Source organism: Schistocerca gregaria, chromosome 8, assembly GCF_023897955.1.
Source record: "Schistocerca gregaria isolate iqSchGreg1 chromosome 8, iqSchGreg1.2, whole genome shotgun sequence".
Lineage (NCBI taxonomy): Eukaryota > Metazoa > Arthropoda > Insecta > Orthoptera > Acrididae > Schistocerca > Schistocerca gregaria.
The window spans coordinates 94,371,094-94,394,971 of NC_064927.1; the positions used below are offsets into that span (position 1 = coordinate 94,371,094).

A 23,878-nucleotide genomic window follows, 5' to 3' on the forward strand; every position below is an offset into this window, starting at 1 on the left:
CGAAGGCTCCTCACTATCAATTGCCAACGGCCTCCTTATCTACAGGCTCTTCGTCCGGCCGATCATGGACTATGCCTGCGTTGCCTGGGGTAGTGCTGCCAGCAGACATAATCAACGTTAGAAGTGCTGCAAAACGTGCATACGCAATTCCCATCACGGTACGTCCACGATGCTCTGCAAGAACCTGAAGTCCTTCGCCGCTTTCAACACAAAGCCAGAAGATTGTATAAAAAAGCAGGGGTCTCAGAAAACCCTCTCATCCGGAACATTGGAGTCCCGTCTGATGTCCGGGACACATACCAAAGACCTGTAGCACTGCTCAACAGGTAATGCACCTGGCAGTGCCCCACCCACAGAAAACCAAATCAATTTGACTAAAAAGCCGCAAATAAAGATGACCATTTCCACCACCTGAAGTTACTTCTCTCGCACACCTGACTTAATAGTAAATGCCTTAGGGTAAACACTACCTTTCCTCAACCCAAGAAAGTCGTTTAGAAGATGCGGATCGGTGCGACCGAACCCAGTTCCCTCTGAGCACCCATAGAGTACGGATCTCCGTGCCGGCACGTTCACAGGAGCTCAGTCTGTCAGTTCACCTGATGATGGCGACATGTATGATCGCCGAAATATTGTGCCCTACTAAGTACACCTGTGGATATTTTGATTATCAAATACGCCTGGTGAAACTCAAGAATCATACCGATATTTTCTTTTATATTATATTTTTCGCAATGTTCTGTAAATATTTGACATTCTTCTTTTGAAACTGTAGTAGAATGTAATTTTATTTTCACTATGTGAAGGAGTCTTACTACTTTTTGAGCTTTCATCACCTCCAGTCTTTCTCTTTGATTATTTGAAGCAAGAATTTTTTGCGTCATCAATCTTCTGACTGGTTTGATGCGGCTCACCACGAATTCTTCTCCTGTGCCAACCTCTTCATCTAAGGGTAACACTTGCAACATACGTCCTGAGTTATTTTCTAGGTGTATTGCAATATCTGTCTTCCTCTACAGTTTTTGACATGTACAGTTCCCTCTAGAACGATAGAAGTCATCCTCTGGTATCTTAACAGATGTCCTATCATTCTGTCCCTTCTCCCTGTCAATGTTTTCCTCATATTTCTTTCTTCTCCGACTCTGCGCAGACCCTACTCATTCCTTACCTTATCAGTCCAACTAATCCACCACATCTCAAATTCATCGATTTCTTTCTGTTCAGGTTTCCCACAATCCATGTTTCACTGCCGTACAATGGTGTTCGCTACACGTTCACTCTCAGAAATTTCTTTCTCAAATTCAGGCCTATGTTTGATGCTAGTAGACTTCCCTTGGCCAGGGAAGCAGGCTGGGATGACCATGTTATTCCTCAGTGGTATGCTCCTCTTACATTCCACTACAAGATCAACGGGTTAATGCATGGCATGACACATGACAGCCACCTTTCTAGCGCTGACTGCAGGAATGATCACTTCGACCAGCACACATAGTCCCCACACACTCGGATGTGCATCTTCCTGTCCACAGTATCTCATCTCGTCTAGGATAATCTTCGAGCGACCAGAATCTATAATTGCTTGAGAAACTTTAAATAAGTCCCATCCGACAATGACGTCATGGCTACACTGTTGTAAGACGATTAATTGTAAGGGCTGTGCATGGCCACTTATACCCACGTGAATGACACATGTTCCTGTAGGTTTAATGTATTAGCCACTTTCAGCAAAGATGGTTTGCTGTCGACGAATACGGTTTTCTGCAACTGGCGGCGGTACTTCTCCGAAATGACTGAATATGATGGTCCAGAGTCCACAAGAGCTTGGGGTGGTGGGCCATCCATGAGGATTTCGACGAGTGTTTTTCGCTTCAGTGGCCTCACCTCCAAGGAAGGTCGCACCCTTTAGTTTTCCATGTTGCGGCGGCTAGGTGATCAGCTGGAGCGCCTAAAGAGCGTCGGAGACCTTGATCGGTGTGTTGGGGAGCGTCCTCTCCAGCGGCTGGCTTGCGGCGATGGTGACCTTCGTCGTCCTGCGCCCACATCTTGTTGTTCGTCGTCCCGGAGTTGGCCTCCGCTAAGATCGGTCTGCTGTCTTCTGGCGCGAGCGTCATCAAATATCCGCCGCCTTTCTCGACAATGGCGCATCACATGTCCTGCTCGTCCGCAGTGGAAACCTACTGGTTGGTTATCCTGGGTCCTCCAGACGTCAGTCTTCCTTGTTGCCCAAACGGGTTCCTCATGCGGCGTTGTAGGAAAGTAACTCCGCCTGGGTCTCGACTTTTTCACCGTTTTAAAGGGAAATGAAGAACGAGAGATTGGATTCAATGTCTGTTCCACTTCCTCCATTATGACTTCTTGAAGAGTCTCGGTTGTTTTGCTCGCCGTGCAATCCACGTGCCTTCTCACTATCGGACGAAGAACACTTGTGAAATCAGTTTCTTCCTCCATCACAGACATCGATACAACATTTGGAAGCCATACAAACTTCTTCCTTGTAATTCTTTTTTGATGCATCGTCTCGATATACTGGCACCATTTTATGAAGTCGTCTGCTGTCGAAACCTCCTTCAGGAGTAGGGTTTGATACACGTCCTCAGCAACACCCTTCATGAGATGTGCAACCCTATCTTCCTCCTTCATTCGAGGATCCACTATTTTACATAACTCCAAGACGTCTTGAATGCAGGATGCTGTCATTTCTCCTGGACGCTGTTCCCTGCACTTTAAATTATCTTCAGCCCTGCACTTCTGTCGTTGTGTGTCGCCGAAATACTTGCGCAGTTCCGCCTGGAATACTTCCGAGCTTGTGAACTTCTCCTCGTTGTTCTCATACCATTGCCTGGCAGTGCCCTCCAAGTAGAAAAATACGTCAGGCAAACACAAGGTGTCATCCCATTTGTTGAATTTGTCTATACGCTCATGTACCTCCTGCCACTTGTTTGGATCTTGGCCATCGTCGCCAGAGAACCCGGAAGGATGTCTCATGTGGTGGCACACGGTTGGTGTCATCGTGGAGTCCTCTTCTTCTTCTGTCTCCGATATCATGCGATCTGTTGAATATTGCTCGAACTTTCTCGCCACGTAAACGGCTGCTCTGTGCGGTATCACAAGTTCCAGTACCACCGTTTCCACCAGAATAATGTCACGTAGAGGAAGGTGTAAGTAGATGAATGACGAACACTAACTTCATTTAACGAAGGTTTATTCAGCACTTGCACATACAAGAGCGCGGAACGAACTGTCTCCGGCAGAACACACACGGTATATATACAGCTACAGAACATTCCAGTACAATGTTTGTTACCATTTGTGGATACTTCTAGATTGTACTCGAACCAAGGACAGAAATTAATATGTTTCAGTTCAGGTGTGTTTTGCACTCACGACCCTCCATTCAACAATCTACTATCGTAACCACTACACTACAGCGACTGCACTGCTCGGCTTCTCCTGAACAGTATGTTACCCGTCTGTCCCTATAGCGTATCCCTATTTTTCTTAGACTTTCGAAAATTTTCCACCATTTTTTATTGACAAATGCTTTTCCCAGGTTGGCAAATCCTATAAACGTTTCTTGATATTTCTTTAGTCTTGTTTCCGTTATCAATCTCATCATCATAACTGCCTCTCAGGGAACTGCCTCTCAGGTGCCTTTACTTTTCCTAAAGCCAAATTCATCGTCATATTAACACATGCCCAATTTCCTTTTCCAATCTTCTGTTTGTTAGTCTTCTCAGCAACTTGGATGCATGACCTATTAAGCTGATTGTGCGATAATTCTCGCACTTGTCAGCTCTTGCAATCTTCGGAACTGTGTGCACGATATTTCTCCGAAAGTCAGCTGTTATGTCGCGAGCCTCATACATTCTACACACCAACGTGAATAGTCGTTTTGTTGCCAGTTCCCCCAATGATTTTAGAGTTTGTGATGGAATGTTATCTATCCCTTCTGCCTTGTTTGATGTTAAGTTCTCCAAAGCTCTCTTAAATTCTGATTCTAATACTAGATCCCCTATCTCTTCTAAAGCGACTCCTCTTTCTGTTTCTATCACGTCAGACAAATCTTTCCCCTTATGGAGGCCTTTAATGTACTCTTGCCGTGTATCCGCTCTCTCCTCTGCATTCAACAGTGGAATTCCCGTTGCACTCTTAATGTTGCCACCTTTATTTTAATTTCTTCGAAGGTTGTCTCACCATGACGTAATCCAACTGAAATCTTCTCGTACCACATGGTCTTCTCCGAGTGTACCTCCTCCTCTTGTGATTCTTGAAAAGAGTTTTGCTATTACTAGCTGAAAGTTATTACAGAACTCAATTAGTCTTCCTCCCCTCTCATTCATCGTCCCAAGTCCATATTCTCCCTTAACCCTTTCTTCTACTCCTTCCCCTACACCTGCATTACAACCACCCATGACTTTGATTTCGTCTCCTTTTACGTACTGTATTATCATTTCAATATCCTCGTACACTTTCTCTATCTCTGCACATTTTTTGCGACATTGGCATGCATTCCTGAACTATCGTTGTTGATGCTGGTTTGCTGTCGCTTCGGATAAGTACAAGCCTATCACTGAACTGTTCACAGTAACACACTCTCTGCCCTATCTTCCTATTTATAACTAATCCTCACCAGGAATCCTTCTTTCCATTTCACTTGAGTGACCCCTAATAAATCTAGATGGAGCCTCTGCATTTCCCTTTTCAGATTTTCTAGCTTCCCTACCACGTTCGAGCTTCTGTCATTCCACCACCCGACTCCTAGAACATTATCCTTCCGTTCATTATTCAATCTATTATTCATAATCATCTCCCCCTTGGAAGTTCTCTCCTCGAGATCAGAGTGGGGGAGTATTCCGGATCTTTTGCCAATCGATAGATCAGCATGGCACCTTTTCAATTACAAGCTACATGTCTTGTGGATACATACACACTATGTGTCTTTAATGCAGTGGTTCCCATTGCCTTCTGCGTCCTCATACCGCTGATCATTGTAGATTCTGCCACCTTTAGCAAGCATATGTGGCACAAAGAAGAAATTCGGTTGCACTGTGCGGTGGCTGTGTGAAAGGAATAACAAGATTTCCGATGTGAAGAAACAGCAGATTAGTTATGTTAAAGCAGCTAGTGTGCTATTTCTTTATATCGACATTATTGGATAACAGTTGAAGAAAATGATGAACAAAACTGTAAATGTGAAGCGTGGTCTTTGCGGTGGCTGGAGACGTGTGAAGGGAAATGCTGACTTAGTCGACGCTCGGTGCTACAAACAGAAACTGCAACGTTTAACTTCACCGCGCAGTTTTGACACTGCAACTGTGACTTGGCTGGTGTCGGTGAGGCCTGGCGCGAGGTCGTCGTTCCAAAACATCCCAAAGGTGTTCCATGGGATTCAGGCCAGGACAGCGTGCAGGCCGGTCCATGTCAGGGATGTTACTGTCGTGTAACCACTCCGTCACATGCCTTGAATTATGAACAGGTACTCTATCGTGTTGAAAGATGCAATCGCCATCCCCAATTGCTCTTGAACAGTGGGAAGCAAGAAGGTGCTTAAAACATCAATGTAGGCCTGTGCTGTGATAGTGCCACGCGAAACAAGAAGGGGTGCAAGCCCCCTCCATGAAAAACACGACCACACCATAACACCACCGCCTCCGAATTTTACTGTTGGCTCTACACACGCTGGCAGATGACGTTCACTGGGCTTTCGACATACCTACACCCTGCCGTCGGATCGCCACATTGTGCACCGTGATTGGTACTCCACACAACGTTTTTCCACTTGCAGTGGATCCTGATGCAATTTGGAATTCCTGTGTGATGGTCTGGATAGATGCCTCGCTATTACACATTACGACCCTCTTCAACTGTCGGCGGTCTTAGTCAGTCAACAGACGAGGTCGGCCTGTACACTTTAATGCCGTACGTGTCCCTTCACGTTTCCACTTCACTATCACATCGGAAACAGTGGACCTATGGATGTTCAGGACTGTGGAAATCTCGCGTACAGACGTATGACACAAGTGACGCCATATTACCTGACCACGTTCGAAGTCCGTGAGTTCCGCGGAGCGCCCCGTTCTGCTCTCTCACGATGTCTAATGACTACTGAGGTCACTGATATGGAGTACCTGGCATTAGGTGGCAGTACAATGCACCTAATTTGAAAAACGTGTGTTTCTGGGGGTGTCCAGTTACTTTTGATCACATAGTGTATCTCTGTATTTGAATACGCATACGTGTACCAGTTTCTTTGGCATTTCAGTGTAGTTAAGTTTATTAAAGGTTTTTATACAAATATGCCGGTATTGTAAATCCTCCACAGTATGAGGGCGAAATGCGTTTTGCTGATCCTTATCTAATTTCTCAAGTTTATGTGTAACGACAAGTTACTGTTTAATTTTACAAAACTTTTATTACGTCGTAAAATCGGATGATTTGTTAACTTCGTTAATAACTTGTTTAATACTGTGTCGCTAATTCAACGAGGGGCTGCAAAATGACTGCAATAATTTTCTCCGTGTTCTAGTATGTTATATGCATCTACAACTAGCTTTAATTTTGATTGGTGGTGATTATTTAAGTGTCTGAATTGGCTTCGGTACTGAGTGGTGTCTAATGGCGACTGGTTGGGTTTATGCTGTGTACTGTCGGCCGCCTTTAGTCAGTGTCTTTTGTGCCTGGCCGGTGTTGGCGAGCGTGCTGCTGTCTGGTCGCTGTGAACTTTTTGTTCAACTTCTAATAATTATGTGAGATGTAGGTGCGGATTTCAGTTTTTCCTAGACTTAGATTATATGACCTAATTTTTCGGTAATTGTCTTTGCGTGACTTAACGAACTTTATTTTATGGTTAGGGCATTTGAGGCACCTGTCAACTGCGGCTGATTTCTCCAGTTGGTGTTTACATTCCTGTGTATTCAGGATAATGAATTTTGTTTTACGTCTCGACTGATGGTGGTAAACTGTGCTTTGAGTGTTTGAATGTTTGCTGTTGATTTTTGTGAAGTGCTGTGTAGTTAAGCGAACTTTCCTCTCTCGTGCTTCTGTATTTTATGTTCTGCTCGCATTACACACATTAATTATTGTTTAATTGTCGGCCGGGGTGGCCGAGCGGCTCTAGGCGCTACAGTCTGGAACCGCGTGAGCCACTACGGACGCGGGTTCGAATCCCGCCTTGGGCATGGATGTGTGTGATGTCCTTAGGTTAGTTAAGTTTAAGTAGTTCTAAGTTCTAAGGGACTGATGACCTCAGAAGTTAAGTCCAATAGTGCTCAGAGCCATTTGAACCATTTTTTAAATTACTGTTGTAAGGTGTCAGGCAAATCCAACACCTTCCATGAAAACCCTGACATGATAAGCAAATCCAATAGTATGTCACGTAGCTCCGAATAAATCGTGACATTAAATTAATCAAATTAATTTGAGTAACGAGTGAGCAAATGGAATACTACAGACTATCACAAGAATGCCTAAATGCATGTCATACCTTCCCACCGTGAGACAGACGCAGTTCTGAGGGGAGAAACGAGAACAGAAGCCGAGAGCAGAACCGTGTTAAGCTAGAAGGCCCTGTGATAAGGGATGGACATCCACGTCGCCAGCTAACCGACAGGACCCCCCCCCAGCCCATGTCAAAAGCTAGAGCCCTCCAGAAGAACAGTATAGATCTTACGATGACAATAAAAGGGCCACACCAGCCGCAAGTTTTAGCGTGAGACTTTTTCGCGTCTCTGTTACGTTTCAAACGTTAAAAACATCGCCCCACCACAAAAAGTACAACGTTTCTCATTGGATAGACAGAATTTTTGTAGGCGGAACTTAAGGTCAACATTGAGACCCTGATTGGTGAGATGAAAACACAGCCAGATAGTTTTTTTTTTTTAAACCAACTTCGGTAAATTGTAGTAAGGAAGAGTTAGGAAGGCGTTGCTTCGGAGACGGCGAGCTGTATGGAGCTGCGCCTGCCGCCGCCCCCTGACGAACACTGACAAGGTAATGAACGCACGCGATGCCGTATTTTTGAGGGCATAAGGCTTCACTTAGAACTGCAGAAGTCTCATCTGTTACACCCCCGTTTTGCGTAATACTAGTGTCGATCGTCAATTAAAGTTCATGGTATTCACATTTGCTACGTAAGTTAAAATCTGAAACGCGATGATTTTTCTGTTATATAATTACTGAGAAGCCACATCAACCACTGTAATTTACGACAAGTTAGGTAAGTAATTAAAGATAATTGAGGGTCACTGTAGACCATTTTGATAGTTTTCTCTTGTGTGAAACTTAATTTTAACCTAGATTATAGATGTGATAAGGCATAGGTAATCCTTCGATCCATTGTAGAACTTGGAAACCCATTCAGGGAATATTCGTTCACATTTTTCTTCAACGGAGTTGGTTTTTATCATCCTGTATTAAAACATTTCCTTTTATCAATAGTGCAATTTATAAACAACGTTTTGTGAGTAGAATAAAATTTCCAATGGTAAACTTAACTGATTTTTCGACGTTATTTTACCAGCTAACTAAAAAAAGGAAAGCCTTGAACCCCTTCCACTAAATTTAGTTAGTATTAAGATTCTTTTACAGGGAGTGCAGTGGAGCTGACGCTGAAACCATTAAGTATTTGGTTATATCATCGCTAGTCTCACTGAACTCTTCTGAACTCTACATGTCATGTGTGGTCTGGCGTCTCTTTACCAGCAACAGCACCCAGGTTCAAACTAGTCAATTCCCTAAAAAACACGCTCAGAGCGTCGTTGCGCGAAAGTGGTAGGGAGACACGACTTAGAAGAAACAGAAACCACGCAGAATGTTAGACTGTTTAATTCTTTTTAATTTGTTCCTGAATTACATATAAATCCACCATTCATAACTGTGTGAACATTATTTAATAAACATTTGTTTTGTTTTAAATATAACCCTTTGGTATTATCACTTCATTAATCCTATCGTATCACGTAATTCATATTCTTCGCTAACTTGTACACGTATTAAAAAGGATCTGAGGATTAGCTGTGTGTAAAGTATCTGGGATTTTTAGTGACAGCTGCACGATCGACACTTCTGATAGAAAAACGTGTCAAACCAGCAAATTAGTTCGTTCGTGGTCCATACAGATTGCAGCCTATAAAACAGTCGGTGCGCTCGTAAAGACACTGGTGGTAGCGTGATGAGAAGTGTAGAACAGGCTGCAGAGCACCCTCACGTCTGCAGGAAACGGGTTGTGCACCATGCTCCCAGGCCATGCACGCCCATGTTATTAGTGGAGTCTGTGTTGTGTACGAGTTTCCGTGGTCGGACTGTCCGAAGCAAATGACTCTCAAGTCCTGTAATCGTGAGTCAACTGTTGTTCACTGTGCGTTCCATACCTGCGTCTACAGAGGGATGGCCGTTTACCTGCGTCTCGATCGTGGCCAGTTCGGCAGTTCATAAAGCTGTGTACGTCATAAAACCTAAACTATAGGCCTTCGTACTCCATACTAGGTGGAAATGAAGTACAATGACCTTGCAATGTGCGCTCGGAAACGTACAAGGGGCGTTCAACAAATAACGAAACGGATTTATTTTTGGGTCAGTTTCTATTGAAAAAATGGGGAATTTGTAGTGGAACATCATGGAATATTTCCACTTCAGCCTCTATAGCTTCATGAAGTTCCGCTAGATGGTAACATAGCCTTCAAAATGCCATCTTTAACCAGAGCATAGCAGATTTTCATAGATTCTTGCAGAATGTTTACAGACACCTGGCAAATAACAAAAGCAGGGTGAGTCGTTGGGCGAGGCTTCAGTCATCATCGCAACAAGGTCGCACAGACCTGTCCGATATCCCGCTTTCTGTCCGGCAGCACACAGCTGTGACTCCTGGAGTGTTGGAACGTGCGGACACTCTCATTCGATGTGATCGACGGATCGCAATCAAACAGCCCGCTACACAACTGGGCGTCTCTGTTAGTAGGTATGACACACTTGTCCACCAGATGGGTTACTCAAAGGTGTGTACATGCTGGGTTCCCCGCCGCCAAACAGAAGACCACAAAGAGCGAAGAAGGACATTCTCTGTGGAATTGCTTGCACGTTAAGAGGCTGATCGTGACATTTTTTTTGTCGAACATCGTCACGGGCAATGAACATGGGTTCATCACTTCGAACTGAATAAAAACCACAATCAAATGGTTCTAATGGCTCTGAGCACTATGGGACAACATCAGAGGTCATCAGTCCCCTAGACTTAGAACTACTTAAATCTAACTAACCTAAGGACATCACACACATCCATGCCCGAGGCAGGATTCGAACCTGCAACCGTAGCAGCCGCGTGGTTCCGGACTGAAGCTCCTAGAACCGCTCGGACACAGCGGCCGGCAACCACAATCCACGGAGTGGTGCCACACCATCTCTCCTCCGAAGAAAAAGTTCAAAGCCGCCCCCTTGGCAGGTATAGTAATGGCGACGGTCTTCTGAGACTATGAAAGCTTATTCTGATGTCCTCCTCCATGGTGCAACGATCAGCTTTAAAGTGTACTGTGGTACGCTCATGAAACTGCAGAAACGATTTCAGTGTGTTCTTCGCCACAAAAACGCAAACGAACTTCTCCTTCTCCATGATAATGCGAGGTCTCACACAAAATTGCACGCCCTTGAGGAGTTCGCAGAACTTCGTTGGATTGTTCTTTCTTATCTATCCTAAAATCCATATCTCACACAATCCGACATCCATCTGTTTAGGCCAATGATGGATGCATTCCACGGTAAGCAGTACAGGTCATTGTTGCAGCAAGACTCTGGATCCGACGTCGACCAATAGAGTGGTACCATGCGGGTATAAAGGTCCTCCCAGTAAGTTGGCGTAAGGCCGTCGCACTGAACGGAGACTTTGTGGAAAAAAAAGAAAAGAGAAAAGGCATCTGTAGGCAAAAGAGTGGGAAATAATATGGTGTATTGGAATACTGAAGGTAACCAACCCAGTTTCAGGAAAAACACGAGGGTGAGTCAAATGAAATATTTTTTAAAATGTTCTTGATTGTGCAGAAGTGGTACAAAGCTGTACCATTTCAACATAATCTCCCCCAAGCTCAATGCAAGTCCTCCAGCGCTTACAAAGTGCATAAATTACTTTATAAAGAAATTCTTTTGGTAGTCTGCGCAACCACTCAAGCAACGCTTGGCGTACCTCTTCATCAGAACGGAACTTCTTTCCTCTCATTACGTCTTTGAGTGGTCCAAACATGGAAATCACTTGGGACAAGGTCTGGTAAGTATGGTGGATCAAGAAGACACTCAAAATGCAGGTCTGTGATTGTTGCAACTGTTGTACGGGCCTTGCATTTTCATGTTTCAAAAAGGACACTTACTGACAGCAATCCGCGTCGCTTCGATTTGATTGCAGGCCGGAGATGGTTTTTTAGGAGATCCGTGTGTAATGCACTGGTGACAGCGGTTCATCTAGGCACGTAATGCTCCAAAATGATGCCTTTTTTGTCCCAAAAGGGAATCAGCATAACCTTTCCTACTGATGGTTCTGTTCGAAACTTCTTTGGTTTTGATGATGAGGATTGGCGCCATTACTTGCTCGCTCTCTTCCTTCCCGGTTGGCGAAAGTGAACCCAGGTTTCGTCCCCAGGAACGATTGTTGCAAGGAAGCCATCACCTTCTCGTTCAAAGCGCCGAAGAAGTTCTTCACAAGCATCAACATGTCATTCATTTCAGGAATCAGATACTGTGGCACCCATCTTGCAGACACTTTGTGAAACTGGACCACTTTACGCACAATGTCGTGTGCAGACGCATGACTAATCTGTTGAAACGTCCCCTTCAAAAATTGTACATGACTGTGCTTAAAGTGACACACAATATTTTTAGCGCAACGGAATCTGACTTTTAAAAATCTCCTACGAAAGAATGGCCCTGACTAACATTAACCTATACCTTTCACAAATCACTTACTTCACCAAAAATCTTCGTTACTCAAGCTACTGCAATACAGCGAGCGCCACTACTGCCAGCTACATAAAAGATTCAAACTACGGAAGGCACTAACTACTGATAGGCATAGTTAGCGAATGAAAGATTATAATAGAGAACAAACAATGTATTTTCCTTAATAGTCATAATATATATATCTCAGTTCATGACATCCATTCTTACAAATTTCAAAACTCCGCCATCTCTCTCCCCACGTCCACCACTGCTGGCGGCTCACCTCCAACTGCCCAACGCTACGCGCTGTTATCATCCAACACTACAATGGCGAGTATTACAACAATGTTAACCAGCCACAGACTGCACACGGCACAGCCAGTGATTTTTATACAGAGCGCTACGTGGCGGCGGCGTTACCAATAAAAAAAACCTAAACAGCCTACTTACGCTGTAACCATCTGGAATGTAATTTAGTGTCACTCGGCGGTTTTCCTTCACTGTGGCCTCAACAGCTGCAACGTTCTGTGGCGTCACAACTCGTTGTGCCTGACCTGCATGGGGAGCATCTTTCACTTCTGCCGTACCATTTGCGAACTTCCTACTCCATTCGTAGCTGGCTGCTGTGACAAACATGCATCACCGTACTGAACCTTCATTGGTGGATGAATTTCAATAGGTTTCACACCTTCACTACGCAAAAACGTAATAACAGAAAGCTGTTTTTCACTGATGGAAGTCGCGAGTGGGGCGGCCATCTTTATACTGATACTGCGACGGTATGTGTGCATCTGCACTATGCTGCCACCTATAGGCCATTCTGGACCCTGTTTGTAGCACACTTACCAACTTACAGGATAACAGCACGAAATTTCTGTTTGTTATTAGAAATTTAAGGTTTTCATTTGAGTCACACTCGTAAACTGGGTGATCAAAAAGTCAGTATACATTTGAAAACTGAATAAATCACGGAATAATGTAGATAGAGAGGTACAAATTGACACACATGCTTGGAATGACATTGGGTTTTATTAGAGCCAAAACAATACAAACGTTCAAAAAATGTCCAACAGATGGCCCTTCATCAGATCAGAATAGCAATAATTAGGATAACAAAGTAAGACAAAGCAAAGATTATGTTCTTTACAGGATATGCTCAATATGTCCACCATCATTCCTCAACAATAGCTCTAGTCGAGGAATAATGTTGTGCACAGCACTGTAAAACATGTCCGGAGTTACGGTGAGGCATTGGCGTCGGATCTTGTCTTTCAGCATCCCTAGAGATGTCGGTCGATCGCGATACACTTGCGACTTCAGGTAACCCCAAAGCCAATAATCGCACGGACTGAGGTCTGGGGACCTGGGAGGCCAAGCATGACGAAAGTGGCGGATGAGCACACTATCATCACCAAACGACGCGCCAAGAGATCCTTCACGCGTCTAGCAATATGGGGTGGAGCGCCATCCTGCATAAACATCGTAGGTTCCTGCAGGTGTTTATCAGCCAGGCTGGGGATGATGCGATTCTGTAAAATATCGGCGTACCTCTCACCCGTTACGGTAGCAGTTTTGCTGTCCAGCGCCATCTGTCGGACATTTTGTTCTAATAAAACCCCATGTCATTCCAAGCATGTGTGTCAAGTTTTACCTCTCTATCTACATTATTCCGTGGTTTATTAAGTTTTCAAATTTATACTGACTCTTTGATCACCCGGTACGTTGCATTACTTACTGAAAGTCCCTCGTATATGATATCGTTATGTGCATTCTGGTGTAGCGCCAACTGCTGCTGGTGCGGGAACTCGTCTTTCCGATAATCCTGCGCATTGCTTAGTCCAGAGAGAGTGACAGTGGTGTGCTGCCGCAGGCTTCATGCTGTTCTCGTTCTGGGCGTGGAACGTGATCTGCGCGCCCGACGTCTTCTCGTGGAACTTCAGCTTCATGCTGCTCAACATGGGGCAGCTGGTCTACATCATCTACCAGATGCGGCCCGTCAAGTTCGACCCGGAGCTCGAGGAGGCCTACCACACGCTCTTCGAGCCGTTCAAGGTAAGCACCACTCGCACGAGCCAAAGTACTCCTCCACCTCTAACATAGTCCTACTTTATACCACGCTGTGTTAACCGGGCACCTAGAAACGACGCAGAGGCTCCGTCCCCGCCGCAGTCGCAGTGTTCCGCAACCCCACGACGACTACCGCAGCCCACTTCACCCCTCCACCGCCCCACACCGAACCCAGGGTTATTGTGCGGTTCGGCCCCCGGTGGACCCCCCAGAGAATGTATCACACCAGACGAATGTGATCTCTATGTTTGAGTGGTAGAGTAATGGTGGTGTACGCGTACGTGGAGAACTTGTTTGCGCAGCAATCGCCGACATAATCTAGCTGAGGCGGAATAAGGGGAACCAGCCCGCATTTACCGAGGCAGATGGAAAACCGCCTAAAAACCATCCACAGACTGGCCGGTTCAGCGGACCTCGACACAAATCCGCTGGGCTGATTCGTGCCGGGGACCGCCCGGCCAATCAGGCGGGCTAGTTCTACTTTAATTCAGCATGTAATCGTACGTATCTACATCTTGCTAACTTGGATGACGAAAGAATCGTGCCACGGTTGCGCAGTTTCCTGCAGTTGTACGCGGACATCTACTCGTACATTCTGCAATCCATCCAGCGGTGTGTGGCAGAGGGTACTCCTGGTATCACTGTCATCCCTCCCCCCTCCCCCAAACCTTTCACGAATGGAACTCGGGTGGAACGATTGTATGTAAAGCTTCGTCTGCTGTGATTTCCTGGTCGTGCTCGTTTATTGTGACGGCTGAGGAAGTGACGTGTGTGGCTCTTCTCAAACGTTACCCTCTCGGAACGTCAGCCGTCAACCTCCGAATAATGCTCAATGCTTCTCTTGTAACGTCCGCCCCTAGAGTCTGTTGCGCATTTCGGCGACACTCTCAAACATAATCAACATGGTTCAAATGGCTCTAAGCACTATGGGACTTAACATACATCAGCCCCCTAGAACGTAAAACTACTTAAACCTAAGGACATCACACACATCCATGCCCGAGGCGGGATCCGAACCTACGACAGCACCATCAGCGAGGCTTCGTGCCGAAGCGTCTAGAACCGCTCGGCCACAGCGGCCGGCCTCTCAAACATACGAAGTGCTCCAGTGACCACACTCGCCGCTCATGGACCTTCTCTACCGCTTCTGTTAATGTAGTCCTATAAAGGCTCCAGACAGTTGAGGAATATTAATTTTAAATTTAATAATTAACAAACTCAGTTGCATCGTTTACTTAGAATTTACCTAGGTTCCAATCGGGATAATCGAACCTTCTTCAGAATAACAGTAACTACCGTCTTTCCATAGTGGACATCGTCAAGCTAAAACTACAAATCCATAAATTATCGTCAGACTGTAGAAACTTACCTGGAGCTGCCTCGGCCCCACTTCGCGACCGTGACTGTTCCAGTACAGCACTCGTTGCTGCCGCATCTCGATAGTTACTGTTATTATGAAGAAGGTTCGGTTATCCCGACTGAAACCTAGCTAAATTCTAGGTAAACGGTGCAATTGAGGCTGTTAATTATTAAAATTAAAATTAATATTTACACAGTTGCTGACAGGGCTGCAAAATGTTGAAGATATTTAAGTTGAGCAATACTGAACTCCTTAGCCAAGAAGACGAATTAAATATTCCATAAATGAAATCTAGAATACCTGCCAACATGAATATGAGAATCCTCGGTGTACCTAAGCAGCTTAAATCAAGTCCTCCGGTCAAGATTGTATACCAGTGAGGTTCCTTTCAGAGTATGCTGATACTTACCGCTCGCTCGTCGAATGATCCATACCTTAAGCCCGGGAAGCTGCATAAGTCACACCAATACCATAAAAAGGAAAAGATGTAATCCTCTGAATTACTGACCAATATCGCTAACCTCGATCTGCAGTAAGATTTTGGAACATAAGCATTATGAATTATGTCGAAGAAAACGATTTATTGTCAAACAGTCAGCACGGATTCAGAAAATACCATTCTTCTGAAATTCAACTAGTTCTTTATTCACGAGTGCTATCGATAGCGGATGTCAAATTGATGGTATATTTTTAAATTTCCAAAAGTCTTTTAGTTTTCGTTTGTACGTCTTAGATGACAAACTTCTCCGTTGTGAGACATTACACTCGTAGAAACACTCTGTATCCAAAAGTGGGCAGGCTTGCGACGGATGCTCCAAATGAATTTCGTGGCACTTGACTCCACGATGTAAATATTATTGGCACGGCCATGTAGAAAGCAGTTGTTGAGTGTGGGTGTTCCAAAGGGAGATGACGTGGATAATAAGAGCAGACAGTCTCATTGAATAACAGTTGTTAATGGCCTTAAAAGTTTCAAGTTTCCGAGTCCGTCATAAAATGACGTGTATTGTTCATTATGCAAATGGACTGACGTTTGATAGGATATCTACATTACAGTTGAGACGAAATAAAATCACCCAGTAAGCATTTGTGCGCTTCATGCAAGTGTAGCTCACCTACAGCTAAACGATTACTTCAAATGAAAAACCACTTCTCAAGAGATACTTTCAGCCACTACACAAATTTGCTTTATATTACCCGTGCCTTTCGTATCAGTCTTTTTTATCTGCTTATTTCGTGTGGATCAACTTATCGTATGAGTTTTTGGCCTGAAATGGCTCCAATATACTTCGTTACTTCTCCCATCTATTCTCTAAATAGTTACCTCCTATCTCCAAAAGACGTCACGCTACGCCAGTTTTGTTATCCCACATCGGTCTAATTCGGAGAGCAGATGTTGGTAACCGACAAATCAAGTTGGATAGAATGAGAGAAATATGTGCTACTTGTAGAAGGAAAAGAAGAAAGTAACAGAGCTTCCCGTTCTAAAAGGAATCTCTAAATACTTGTGGCGTGTCCTCTGAGGAGATTAGTGTTTAACGACCTGTCGACAACGAGGTCATTAGAGATGGAGCACAAGCTCGGATTAGGGAAGGATGGGGAAGGAAATCGCTCGTGCCCTTTCTAAGGAACCATCCCGGTATTGCCCTGAAGCGATTTAGGGAAATCACGGAAAACCTAAATCAGGATGGCCGGACGCGGGATTGAACCGTCGTCCTCCCGAGTGCGAGTCCAGTGTGCTAACCACTGCGCCACCTCGCTCGGTATGTCGTCTGAGGACTCAGGGAGTGGACACAGTCCTTGCAGTGAAGATGACGACTCTATGACGATCTTAAAATCACATGTTTTACCTACGTATTCGATGCTACAGTAACTATTTGTATTCACAAATAGAAAATTATGCGCAGGCGTGGAAACCGTAAGGACGAAAGTAACTTTCGCATGATGTCTCACTGCCAAACAACACAGCTCGAAGAAACTTGGAACCAGAACAGCTACAGTATAGTATAGCATAGGAGGTATGTGAAAGAAATACGGTACGAGATCAACAGAAATGACACATTTATTCACAGACAATTCACTGAAGTCAGAAAATTTATGATGCTCCCTTGGATCTTAAGAGGTGAGACTCTCCAACGTGCTCCCGTGCTGGTAACAAGGCTGGTAAGGAATTATATGGCAGCGCTCCCCATTCCTCTACCGGCGTGGCTCACAACTGACGGGTGGGTGTTGGCGCATGAGGACGTGATGAAAGACGTGACTGCTGTGCATGTGTTATTCTGATTACGATGCAAAGCTTGTCCAAAAGGAACAGGCACTGCGACGGCTACAGCCGTTATGAAATAAATAAATTCGCAATTGCTAATAAGGGCAACCGTCAGCTGTAGAACGGAATGACGACTGAAAATTTGTGCCGCACCGGCACTCGAACCAATGTCCAAAGGAATTTTGCATCGTAATCAGAATAACACAGGCACTGCAATATCGTATTTATCTGCCGATAACGAGCCTGCCGCTTTCAAGTACAACGTCTGACCTATAGGGGAATATACGAGGGTCACTCCAAAAGAAATGCACACTATTTTTTTTAAATCCATCTTTTATTCTACATGTCTGAAAGTTTTACAGTGTGTAGATACTTCCTTTAGGAACAATATTTTCATTTCTCCACATAATGTCCATCCCTCTCAATTGCCTTACGCCACCTTGGAACCAGCGCCTGTATATCCGCACGGTAAAATTCTGGACCAACCTGTTGGAGCCACTGTTTGGCAGCGTGCACAAGGGAGTCATCATCTTCAAACCTTGTTCCACGAAGAGAGTATTTTAGTTTCCCAAAGAGATGATAGTCATGTGGAGCCAGGTCAGGACTGTAAGGCGGGTGTTTCAGTGTTGTTCATCCGAGTTTTGTGATCACCTGCATGGTTTTTTGACTGACATGTGGCCGTGTTTTGTAGTGCAACAGCAAAACGTCCTGCTTTTGTCGATGTGGTCGAACACGACTCAGTCGAGCTTGAAGTTTTATCAGTGTCGTCACATATCGATCAGAATTACTGGTGGTTCCATTTGGCACGATGTCCATAAGCAAGAGTCCTTCGGAATCGAAAGCACCGTAGCCATAACTTTTCGAGCAGGAGGTGTGGTTTTGAATTTTTTTTATTGGGTGATGTTGCATGATGCCACTCCATTGATTGCCTCTTCGTCTCTGGTGAAAAATGACGGAGCCATGTTTCATCACTTGTCACAATTCTTCCAAGAAATTCATCTTCACCATTCTCGTGCTCTTCCAAACGTTCGCTGCATACCGTTTTTCTTGTTTCTTTGTGAGCCACTGTCAACATCCTGGGAACCCACCTGGCACGAACCTTTTTTAACGCCAACACTTTCAGTATTCTGCAAACACTTCCTTCCCGTATCCCAACGTAGCGTGACAATTCGTTCACTGTGATGCGTCTGTCAGCAGTCACCAATTCGTTAGCTCTCTGCTCTCCCGAGATCAAGTCTCAGCTTGGCACACAGCTTTAATCAGCCAGGAAGTTTCATATCAGCGCACACTCGGCTGCAGAGTGAAAATCTCATTCTGGCTAAGCCGTGTCTCCGCAATATCCTTTCTTTCAGGAGTGCTGGTTCGCAGAAGAGCTTCTGTAAAGTTTGGAAGGTAGGAGGCGAGGTACTGGCAGAAGTAAAGATGAGAGGACGGGGCGTGAGACGTGCTTGAATATCTCAGTTGGCAGAGCACTTGCCCGCGAAAGGCAAAGGTCCCGAGTTCGAGTCTCGGATTGGCACACAGTTTTAACCAGGAAGGAAGTTTCAAAAGTCACAAGGTCTGAGATTTGGAGGTGTGGGAGGCCATCTTCTGCTCCTCCTCTTCCAATCCGACGTCCTGGAATAGTGTCATTTAGAAAAATGAGGCGAGATACCTTCTTGTATGAACACCAAGTCATCTGAATCACGTTCAAGTTGAGTAAATAACCAATTTCGAAGTATGTCTAGATAGGTTAGTCCTGTCACAGTGTTCTCCATAAGGAAGAAAGCGACAGCGCCAATACGGCCGTGATTGGAACGCGGACCCGGATTGTCCACATTTTAAACTGTTGTCTGTCCAGGAACGTTGGAATTATGGTGCTACCTTTTGTAATTGGGAATATATAAATGTCTGAAATTTTTTCCTTCTTTTTGAGTAGCTCTGTACATTGGTTAAAGGGCACGTAACAGTTTGGATTGTCGCTGGCCGTTATAAGCCCGGCGGGCCTGTCACGTTATCGTTCTGCGCCCTTTCTTCATTTCTTTGCGACGTTACTGTAACTCTCGCATTCGCTGGGTAATTACTTTTTAGGCTTCTTGAATTTCTTTTGTGGCGAGTTTGACTCTGACAACCGTTTAAAAAATTCCGAGCATATTTACGGCTCACATGACACGACATCCTTAATTACACCGACGGTAAAAGTCGCAATACCCAAAAGTAATTACTGTAGAATAATGAAAATTCTTGCGTTGTCGTCTCTAGGTAATATACACAAATGATTAACATCTTCAAATTTTGTAGCCTGTTGTCCTCAGTTGCATGTAATATTACGGTATGTTCATAATTTTTACTTTTGGACCGTCTAACTGCAACTGAAGGAAACACAATTTTCGTGATATTCGCGTCACCTTTATTCTTTGCAAGGCATCTTCAGTGGCTTGGAATATGTACATATTTTTACTATTTAATTTACGTATATAATACTTTTTGCGTGTGTATGAAATCGTATTTGTTTGGGTACGATTTCTTTGTTGTGCGTGCTTGCTTCTCTCTCTCTCTCTCTCTCTCTGTGTGTGTGTGTGTGTGTGTGTATGTGTGTTGTGTGTGTGATCAGAAGGCAGGAGGAGAGAGAGAGAGAGAGAGAGAGAGAGAGAGAGAGAGACGGATGGGGAGAGAGAGAGAGAGAGAGAGAGAGAGAGAGAGAGAGAGAGAGACAGAGAGAGAGAGAGAGAGAGAGAGAGGGAGATATGTATTTACTTTAATGTGACTGCATGTGCAAGTGGCATGATTTTTGTCTTATCATTTCTTTTATTAAGTGTGGTAGGGAGTCTGTACTGATGTGAGTTTGCTCATTTGTCACTTGTTTGTCTTCAGCAATGGCTTCCTGGATGTGGAAGTTTTTTGCGTTTGTATAAGATATTTCCCATTGTTGTTTGTTCTGATTATTTTCATATCTTTTTCCATGTTTGTAGAATGGTGGTGCTCTGCAAACGCGGAATGATTTGTTTTATTATGCCAAATCCTGATGTGTTTTTTGTAACGTGTATTAAAATTCCTACATGTCGTGACTATCTATATTGAATCACAAGTTTCACATTCAGTTGTATATATTCTTGATCCTCGGAATTTATCCCTCACATTCACACAAACATTCCACACAAAGAAATCACAGATATCCCAAAAATTACACTCGAAAGTTGGCAGTGACTTCTATCTTTGCCAATAACACATGACAGCCGGTAACACAAACCAAAACTTCGTATCAAAACAAATGTTCAATTCCTCGTGCTGTGAAGTTTGGAAAACAAAAATCCAAATGGTAATTATAAGAAGAAGAATAGTGGCATAAATAGAACAAAAATACAACACGTAGAACATCATCCAAGGAGTGGAAGATTAAAAACGGTCTTGATGGCAACGTTTTATTTTTATTGGAGTGGTCGGTTTCGATTCTATTTAAGAATCATCTTCAGACTCCAGAACTGCTGGTGGACTCCGTGGTGCAGGTTCTGCCGACCCTCGACGCTGGAATAACTGCTCAGCGTTTTCAAAAATTTTATCATCCAAAGAACCTGTTAGTAGAATTTGAAATATTAGTACATCATAGAAAAACTAACCACCAGAACTGTTTATAACCAATATATACATGGTTCCAAAACGCAAACTAAATAGTAAAAATGTGTACATATTGCAGGCCACTGAGGGTGCACCGAAAAGAATAAAGGCAAAACGCACACGGCAGGAAAACTGTGTTTCATTCAATTCTAGTTAGACCGTTAAAAATTATCAACATACTGTAATAAGTGACTAATATTGCGAGATCGCAGATTATTATGAGTGCAAGGTAAGCCATAGCGAATGTCAACTGCTGGTACATTAACTAGCCATGTGACCGCCAAAATGTTGAGTGCAGGCAAACGTGGAAGCATGTGCCAGATGGTAGATTATGAGATGCAGTTCCGTGCCAGCTGCACTTGGTCGGTTAACACAGCGATGGTTAATTCTGTTTGTAGATGACGCTGGAGTTGTCGTCTGACGAGACCCCATATGTGCTCTACTGGAAAGAGATCTGGTGATTGAGCAGGCGAAGGCATCATGTTGACACTCTGTACAGCATGTTGGATTATAACAGAGATATGTGGACGAGCGTTATCCTGTTGGAAAACACGTCCTGGAATACTGTTCATAAATGGCTCACAACAGTTCTGACTACCAGGCTGACGTACAAATTTGCAGTCAAGGTGCGAGGGACAACCACGACAGTGCTTCTGCTGTCATACGAAATCGCATCACAAGTCCAGATGTAGAGCCAGCATTTATACCAAGCAGACACGTTGGTTGGAAGCCTTAAAATGGCTTCCTTCTGACCAATACTTGGCTGTCACTGGCACCGATGCGTAACCAGCTTCTGTCAGAAGACATAGCAGACCTCCATTTTTCCGTCCAGAGAGCTGTTGCTTGACACCACTGAAGTCGGAAATGGTGGTGAGTGAAATGCATGCTGCAGGGCCTCTGGGTCGGAGCTGGCCACGAAGTAACCGATTCGTAACAGTTCTTTGTGTCACTGTGATGCTAAGTGCTGCTCAGACTGGTGCTGCAGATGCAGTACGATGCGGGAGGGCCGTACACCGACTACGGCGGTCTTCCCTCTCGACACTGCCACATGGCCATCCGAGTCCAGTCTTCTTGTGACCGCAGCTGCCAGCTGTCACATAGAAAGGCTGCACCCCTACTACGACTTTCTGCAGTAACGCGGAAGAAAAATCCAGCTCATCGTAGTCCTATTACACGGCCTCTTTCAAACGCAGTGAGGTGTCTTTGTTCGCCTTAAAGGCGTTATGTACTAACATCAACCCACCACGTGCAATCTCAAAAGCAACTAAGGCTCACGATCTTTACAGCGTTTATTTGAAAGAAACAAGATTTGCAACGTCATGGTGGAGGTACTAGCGCCGCTCTTATACCGCTGGCACGAAATTTAAATAGACATCGTCCCTCAGGCGTAGGAACACACCTATCAGCTTTCATTTATGTCACACAATTCTTTCTTAGTGTTCCCTTTATGTGTGCGGAAGTCTACCTCTCAAAATGCAAAAATTATTCCGGTATGGTAAGGTTCTTTTCAAAATGTGAAAAACTGTTCCGAGGCACAACATGGTCATGTACATAGGAACAGATATTCAATTCAAATTTAAAACAGTTCCATTCGAGGAAAGCTTGCCCATACTGTATTTTTTTCCAATACAGAACAAAGTCAGTAAGTGAAATCAAACTAAGAATTGTTCTCAAAAATCAGTTACATGTTAACATTTTGAAACAGAAGCTATTGACGATAAACATTTTCGTTTTCAAGACAAGCGAAATCCCTAAGACATTGTAGAAACACAGTTCATTTGCAAATATCACGTATTTAATGGTAGAAAAGACCTTTCGTTTCACGGTACAAGATGGTGCACGAATGGCAAAATATGGTTTAACCATCCACAATTTATGTAACTAATTTTAAAAATAAACAGAATTTTACTCACCATAAAGCCCTGTTACTGGAGAAGTGTCAATTTCCTTCAAACTGGTTTTATGTACTGAACGGCACTTACATATGTAGAGCTCTTAATATTTACAAACGCTGCACAAAACGCAACCTCATGTCTCACAACACAAAAAACAGTATAAAATGCAAGTAATGCTTATGGCGGTCTGTATTGCGCCTCCGTTTATGTGATTCTAAAACCGCTCTCCAGACTGAAGCACCAAGCAGGAAACACCGCGTGTTCCTAGGTACACTATCCTCCAGATCGATCATTCTCTCCTCCTTTTTAAGAAATGAAATGATCGGCAACAAGCCCCAATTTACGCGGTACGTTTATAATAAGGAAGGAAGAAAGCGATCATAAGGTGTGGGAATAAGTTCAGCTCAGTCAGCGAATATATTGAGAAATTGCGCAGTAACTGTGACATCATTTCCAATTCATGTTCAAACAAGTACGTTTCCTTTCTGTTTACAAACATTGGGCCATTTCCTTAGTCGAGAGCTTCACGTCGCTCCCCCGGCAGTGTGCCACTCATCCCTTGAAGACTTCACGATGCGAAGTGCTGCGCACCCCAAGGATCCCGGCAGGTAGGTGGTGGGTGCGTGTGGGACGTTCCGCTGTGCCTCCGTGACCCGTGGCTAACTGGCGGGCAGTCACCAACCACCGCTTCCGGCGTGCTACCGAGATGCCAAACGCTGCGCAGTGTGCAGACGTGCGGAAGTGCTGCGCATGTGCGACAGCGACATCTGTTATTAGACA

At 44.4% G+C, this 23,878-nt stretch overlaps 1 protein-coding gene across 1 annotated transcript in view; it reads left to right on the top strand.

The window, feature by feature from the left end:
- The window catches only part of LOC126284910 (popeye domain-containing protein 3-like), a 193,246-nt gene that overhangs the window by 98,576 nt on the left and 70,792 nt on the right, over positions 1–23,878 (top strand). The window contains exon 4 of the mRNA XM_049984172.1: positions 13,787–13,968. Within this exon, the coding sequence (XP_049840129.1) occupies positions 13,787–13,968 (182 nt within the window). The remainder of the gene's footprint in view (positions 1–13,786; positions 13,969–23,878) is intronic.